At 46.5% G+C, this 7,249-nt stretch overlaps 1 protein-coding gene across 3 annotated transcripts in view; it reads right to left on the bottom strand.

Moving 5' to 3' along the window:
• SLC4A5 (solute carrier family 4 member 5) overlaps positions 1-7,249 on the bottom strand; it is an 88,154-nt gene that overhangs the window by 3,006 nt on the left and 77,899 nt on the right. For all 3 annotated transcript variants that reach the window (XM_081868427.1, XM_081868429.1, XM_081868428.1), the window contains 3 exons: positions 6,191-6,364; positions 5,090-5,254; positions 1,334-1,401 (listed from right to left, as the gene is read on the bottom strand). In XM_081868427.1, coding sequence (XP_081724553.1) covers positions 1,334-1,401; positions 5,090-5,254; positions 6,191-6,364 — 407 coding nt within the window. The remainder of the gene's footprint in view (positions 1-1,333; positions 1,402-5,089; positions 5,255-6,190; positions 6,365-7,249) is intronic.

Genomic DNA, 7,249 nt, shown 5'->3' with positions numbered 1-7,249 from the left:
AACAAATCCCCTTTCCACCGCTCTCTTGTGGACCCTGAAGGCTCACGAAGCAGCTGCAACCTGGTGCCCTCTTGGCTCCCTGGCCCACAGCGCCAATCCTTTCTCACCTTGCCACTTCCTCCTGGCCTGACCATGGTGGTGGCAGAGTTGGGTCCAGCCCTGCTTTTTGGCTTGGCCAAAGCTGCCCTTTGTTTCACTGGGTGCTGCTCTTCAGTCCATTGCTTGCTTTGCTCCACTTCCTCCGGCCATCCTGTGCCTTGGTCAGTCTCTCTGCATCTCTCTCTGACTTGTTGCACAGGCTCTCTCTCCTCACTCTGAGGACAGCGGGCTTCCTTCCAGTTGCCTCACTGTCATTGTCCTTTTCCTCATTCCTTCTCCTTCACTTAACATTCCTCATACCTCCATTGGCTTGACCTCAGCTGCCTTGCCAATTATTTAATTTATTTACTTATTTATAGCCCACCTTTTCCTCCAAGGAGCTCAAGGTGGTATACACGGTTCTTCTCCCCCCTTTTCATTTAGTCCCCACAACAACTCTGAGGGAGGTTAGGCCGAGTGGCAGTGACTGGCCCAACGTCACAAGCAGTGAGCTTAATGGCCAAGTGGCAATTTGAACCCTGGTCTCCCAGGTCCTAGTCCAACACTCTAACCTACACTGCAATAGCCCTCCCTCCGTCCCTCCCTCCCAAGGTGTCTTTCCAGCTGTCAGCTGGCGCAGCAACACTATTTGTGCCCTTTATTTGATTCGGAGCTAAATGGACCAGTTTTTATGTCACGTTACTGAAGTTGACTTGAAAACATTAGTTGTTGTTCCATGAAATTTCATATTTTTATTATGCCAATCTGTGCTGCAAGACTAGAAGATAGAGGGTTGGGGGCCCTCAGGAAATCTCCACTTGGACATGTTCACCTGGATGAGTTGCTCTCCAATTTGTGTGCTGTTTCAAAGTGCCAAATAAACATTTCATTGTGTAAATCAGTGCCATGACTGCTTAACATTGTAGGGCGTAGAAGTAAGAGATGGCAGAACCCTTTGCAAATTGAAAAGGGGTATAGCAATCAGGCATTTAATTGCTAACGCCTTCATAATTGTTAATAATCTTCCTATTCTTAGTTCGCCTTTATCAGGGCTTTCAGAACTCAGCTATTTCCATTATAAGAGAACAAGGGTGGTGTTCATACTGAGCCACAGCACCTTTTTCTAGAAAAATAGCACTGCCCCTTATAACCCCATCTTCTTCTGCTTTCTGCCCCCCAGAGCTGGAGGATTCTCTGTTTGCATTTCTTTATGTTAAAGTGGGAAGGCTGTCAGCTGACCAGGTGTGTTGTTTACCTGCGATCCAGGTCTGACCCGTTAGGAGATGCATCAGAACGCAAAGCTGCAGCTGGAAGACCTCTTTCCTGCAGAGAAACAGAGATGGCTATGAAACTGTTTCAAGGCAGGGCAGGAGGAAAGCATGAAATGAATAAGAGAGAGGAAGAGCTGCAGAAGGAAAGGCCCAGCTGGTTTCCAACCAAGTTCTCATCACCCATTCCCAAGGTGCCTCCATCCATCACTGACCACTTTCTTGGAAGGAACTGTTTAGTGAAAAAGGATTTTGGATTTAATGAAATTTGCATGCCCTGCCCTGCCCTCAACCAATTTTAGTAGAACTACGTTCTTCCAATAGTCTTTTAAAAGCAGTGGCTTGAAGCCACCCCCAAATGCAAAAGCCTCACCCCACCCCATCCCTCTGGTCCTGGGAGTGCTTTAGGGCGGGGATTGTGGGCTCAGTGAGAACATGACACACCATGAGATTTCTGGGAGCTCATGACCTCTGGGCCCCTGTTGGCACCCCCACTTCCAGAAATTGACATGGGGCACAAGCAATCCATCTGTGCAAGCCCAACTGAAGTGAGTGTCACCCCTGCTGCTCTGCCCCAGCTCCCACCCCTCTCAACGCGACTCCTGGCAGCTGGTGAACTGTTGGGCAGACTTTGCCCTCAAAGCACCACACTGGTTTGACTCCCACTCTGCTGCCACGGGTAACAGCATCCAAAATCTGCTGCCTCTCACCTTGCTCATGGTAGGGCGGCCTCTGATGACTCCACTGAACTGGAGCCTTCTTGCAGGAAAAAAGTGAAGTGTGTATATCAGACATAGGCATAGTACGGAAGACAGGCATTTACGAGTCCTGAATAACCCAGAACACTCTTCACCTTGGCTCTTCTGAATGCTCTTCAGCTCATCTCAGGCAGCATGTTGGTTTTTGCTCTGGGTTTATCATCTTGTCCTTTCCAAAAAGGCTCACAGGACGGCTGGTGGGTGATTACTGGCCACAGTTCAGGATCCTTCCCCAAATCCTTTCAAGTGCATAAGGGCCTAACACTATGCATTCCACCCAAGAGCAGGATGAGAGCAGGAAATGCTGTTCCATGCAGAGTGCAGAGGGGTGATTAACCCTTTCTCCACCATCCACTACATCTCCCACTCCCATGCTTTCCCTCCCACTGGGTTTCAAATGCCTCTTTGCCTCCCCAAGAGAAACACAGCTCCGCCCAGCTGATGGATTTACTGCTGAGGAACTGGACAATGGTCTTCTGAGAAGTGTTTTAGTGCAGAACTTCATTTCCTGCAACTAGAAACAAAGGACTCGGCCATCAGTATTACCCAGGATATTCTGCAAAATGCACCTATGAAGTCCTCCTGAGATAAGGCCACAAAACTCATTTGCATTACAGCCCACACAGGAGTTTGGTGTGTGATTGGTGCTGCTCATTCATGCAAGCAGCCTACAGGTTCCACATTACATTGCTGGCATCACAATGTCACAGCCTGTATTTCCCTGTATTTAATATGAGTTTACTCTTTTCATGGAAAATCTGATAGGCTTTTACCCTTCTAATTTTAAACTGTTCCTAAGTACCCATTTGTGATATCCAAATGACCCCATTTGTAATATCCTCTGCCTGGAGGCAGCCCAGGATAGTTTTGCGGCAAGTGTCAGCAACAGAAGAGATCTAAGGTTGTTCTCGAAATTCTGAACATCCCTGGGATCACGGTGAGCCAGCTAATATCTCCAAACTGCAAGCTCTAAATGGCAACCTGGAGTATCACTGGGTGTGCCCGGGGCCTTAAAGTGGTGCCTCTGCAGAGCCCTACTGCACCATCATGTGAGCTGGGTATGTTTAGCCTGGAGAAGAGGAGATTGAGAGGTGAAAGGACAGCCATCTTCAAATAACAAAAGGAAGATGGAACAAACTTGTTTTCTGCTGCTCCAGAGTGCAAACCTCAAACCAAAGGATTCGAGTGACAAAAAAGGAGATTCTGACTAAACATTAGGAAAGACTTTGTGATGGCAAGAGCTGTTTGACAGTGGAATTTATCTGAAGAACTGGAGGCAGAGAATATCCTAAAAGCACCCAAATGCTCTGTCTGCCTCCTTATTCCCACCCTGCAAACCTGTACACATTACTTCAAGCTGCAACGTGAAGTCAAGTTATGTCTCATTCTCTCCATGGGTTAGTGTGATTAGTAACCAACAAAAGATAAAGCCCCACTGAAATGAAGGGGAAATATGCAAGAAGACACGCCCCCTCCTCTTCTTGGCCAGTTTCAGTTCAGTTCAGTGGCTCTTGTGTCCAAAGGTTTTAAAGTTGCTGAGTTAGCTGTTAATTAAATATCTGACAGCGCATGAGCATGTTACTTACTGGAAATGCAATGCATACTGTTTTGGGGTTCAGATGGGACAGGGTCCAGTGGGATGGTTATGACAGAGGGAGTGGGAAGCTTGGGCTGGGAGAAAAGGGGAAGAGAGACAGTGAACAACTCCAGTGGTGCTGACAGGGCAGACACAACACTCAACCCAAAGGAAAACACACACAATCTGAGTATTTGGAACACATCACATCCTCAGATTCATAGGAGAAGCTGGGCAGAAAATCAGCCAAGTTACCATGACTTTTCCAAATCACTTCTCATAATAAATTAAAACTCTTTCACAGGGACTGTAGTAATGTTTCATTTGAAAATTTTGGTCACTCAAAAACAAACTAAGTTAAAAAAACCTTCAATTTAAAAATAAGAACAAACTTGATAAGCAATTCATTGCTGGGGCACTGAAATGTCATAATGTGTATTAAATTGTTGAATTGTTTATATATTTAGATAACCAAACCATTATTTTTGAGAGAAAGGCATTTTCATGAATGCAAGGGGCTGGTGAATTATTCTTTCTTTTACAAAAAATTAAATTGCATACATTGAAACATACTAGGTGTACCTCAGGTCTTTGAACTTCCATTGCTTTGGTTTCTGGTGCATAAGAACATCAGAGGAGCCTGCTGGATCAGGCCAAAGTGGACCCATCTAGTCCAGCATCCTGTTCTCACAGCACACAGCCACATACTTGTGGGAAACCCGGAAACAGGACCTGAGCACAAGAGCAACTCTCCCCTAATGTGGTTTCCTGCAACTGGTATTCAGAAGCATGGCTGCCGCCAGTTGTGGAGGCAGAGCAGAGCCGTCCTGGTTGGTAACCATTGATAGCCCTTTCCTCCTCCAGGAATTTGTCTAATCTTCTTTTAAAGCCATCCAAGTCGGTGGCCATCCCTGCCTCCTGCAGGAGCAAGTTCCATGATTTAGCTCTGCACTGAGTGAAGAAGCACTTTCTTATGTGGAAATGGATCTCAAATGGTCCAAAGAGGTAGGCACTCCGTGATGCTTCTTTTCAGAGAAGAACTGCTCCTTACGTTGACTCTAATGAGTGCCAATGCAGACCATTTAATGCAGGGGTCAGCAAACATATTCAGCGGGGGGCCAGTCCACTGTCCCTCAGACCTTGTGGGGAGCTGGACTACATTTTGGAAAAAAATATGAACAAATTCCTATGCCCCACAAATAACCTAGAGATGCATTTTAAATAAAAGGACACATTCTACTCATGTAAAAACACGCTGATTCCTGGACCATCCACAGGCCAGCTTTAGAAGGCGATTGGGCCAGATCCGATCCCCAGGCCTTAGTTTGCCTACCCATGATTTAATGGGTCTGGCTGGCAAGAAAGAAACACATGTCCCACCACACTGCCCCCAAGCGTCACGGACACACCTCGTCACTGCTATCATCCTCCCCTTTGTTGCCTTTCTTCTTTTTCTTCTTCTTGTCATCCTCCTTCTTCTTATCCTTTTCAGGGATGATGTTATCAATCCATGCAAGGTCATGTTGGGAAAAGACAAGGTCTAGCATCTTCCGGACTAAAATCAAGGCTAAAATCTAAAAGGAGAGAGAGAAAGAGAAAGAGAGAAAGGAAAACAAAAACCCACCAAGACAAGGCTCAAATAATCCAGCATGAAGACTATGAGTTGTTTAGAATCCAAGTACCCAAAGTGCAATGAATGAGATCAAATTTCAGTGGGTTACAGGTTGATTCCTTGCGGGGGCTGATTCTGTGGCAGACCTGGGTTGGTGTAGAAGCAGCAGCAAGAGGAGAACTCCTGGCCACGATACTGGCAGGCCGAATTCTTAGGAGGGGATGCAGTTTGGAGTGGGAGGTCATTCATGTTTCTTACTCCTTGCCCAAAATTCCACATGCGGAAGGCACAGAAAGGCTGGTTTTGGGCCTGGCACTTAGGTGGAACCATTTTTCTTTTGCACCCTGACTCAGACAAAGAGATGGTCTACAGATTAACTGCTTCCCATCCCATAGAAACAGAGATATATTTCTCTCTCTGGACAGAAGTTGGCATTCACTGCTTAATTTCATCCAACAACCTGGAGCCCTGGTTTGGTCTACAACTCCCACCAGTGCTGGCTGGGGCTGCTGGGAGTTGTAGTCCAAAACATCTGAAGGGCAATAATTTGTATTGGTTTTATAAATGAACACAAACTGTAAAAAAACAAATCTATATAAAGAGATTCTCTGAATCTCAAAACTTCCCCCCATCCCCTCCATGGGGTCTCATTTTAGACATCTACAACTGCATATTCAGCCACACTCCAATTTTTATATCAAACCATATTGTCCATAATATTTTTACGCTACAAGTGAGTCAAAATCCTGGGAAAGTTGCTTTCTTTAGTAACAAAAGAGTTCTGAATAAGACACATTTTGGGCAACAGATCATTGGCTCTGTGGGTGGATGTGCACATCTCAGAACCTTCTCCCAGTGGGCCCTAGAACAGGAGACAACAGTGAACATAGCTGCCTACCATCACAGGGAAGATTATGGCTGCCACAGTGGATTTCAGGATCCAGAGGACAGCCAGACAGACAATCTGAACCATGGTGAACAGGTGGATTCGCCGCAGAGGGACATGCCTGAGGTAGACGTAGTCAGGCTGGTGTTTGGCTGGCATCAGGAAGAGCTTGCAGCGATCCCAAAACTGTTGGGGGAAACGGAAGGATTAGTTCTGGGGAGGTGGCCAGTGATGAGGAGTGGCAAAGATGCTGAAGCAATCATTGAAGGTTTTGTTAAATGCCAACAATGTACAGTGGAACCTTGGGTTACGTACCGTCCTCCTTCGGGTAATGAGCTCCGCTAACCCAGAAGTAGATGCCCCTAGTTGCAAACTTTGCCCTGGGATGTGAGCGGAACTCATGCACCAGCAGTGTGGCAGCAGTGGGAGGCCCCATTAGCGAAAGTGTGCCTCATGTTAAGAACAGTTTCGGCTTAAGAACGGAATGAATTAAGTTTGTAACCGGAGGTACCACTGTACAAGGATCTGTGCTAAGCACAGAATTTTATAAGGTCCATTTTCTGTGGGCTGCTGTTAGGGTTGGCTCAGATGCAGGTCAGCACTCAAATGCAGAAATGAGCAGTAAGTTTAATTCTTTATTCAAGGAAACAGTAAAGAACACAGGGAACCCTCAAGGCAGGACCAGCCTACATAGCACAGTTGCCAGGACTGACGGTTCCTGCTTCCCGCTTTCCCCTAAAACCACTCTTCCTCCAGAGGCCACCAACACAGACGTAAGCTATGGTGGGAGGGAACTTTGCCTGCTTGACCTTTTCAGGAATAGGCAGAAGCTGCGCACTGTGATGCTAATCATCTCCATGGCTGGCAACTGCCTTCTTCCTCCCCGCCTCCTTTCCGACATTGTAATATACCACCATATCACAAAGTTTAGCTGGCTGTATATTACTATGCTGGAAAGCAGATATCTCCCAGCCCTAATGCATAGCTCTTCATGTTCTTGGAGGTAACAGGGCAAGACAGGCAAGCTCCTGAGAAGCTTCATGTGCAGAGTCTGAACCACTGTCTGCCCTT

The sequence above is a fragment of the Podarcis erhardii genome, assembly GCF_964252035.2.
Source record: "Podarcis erhardii genome assembly, chromosome: 7".
Taxonomy (NCBI): domain Eukaryota; kingdom Metazoa; phylum Chordata; class Lepidosauria; order Squamata; family Lacertidae; genus Podarcis; species Podarcis erhardii.
Note: the sequence above shows the minus strand (reverse complement) of the source record. Positions and strands in the feature narration are given on the sequence as shown.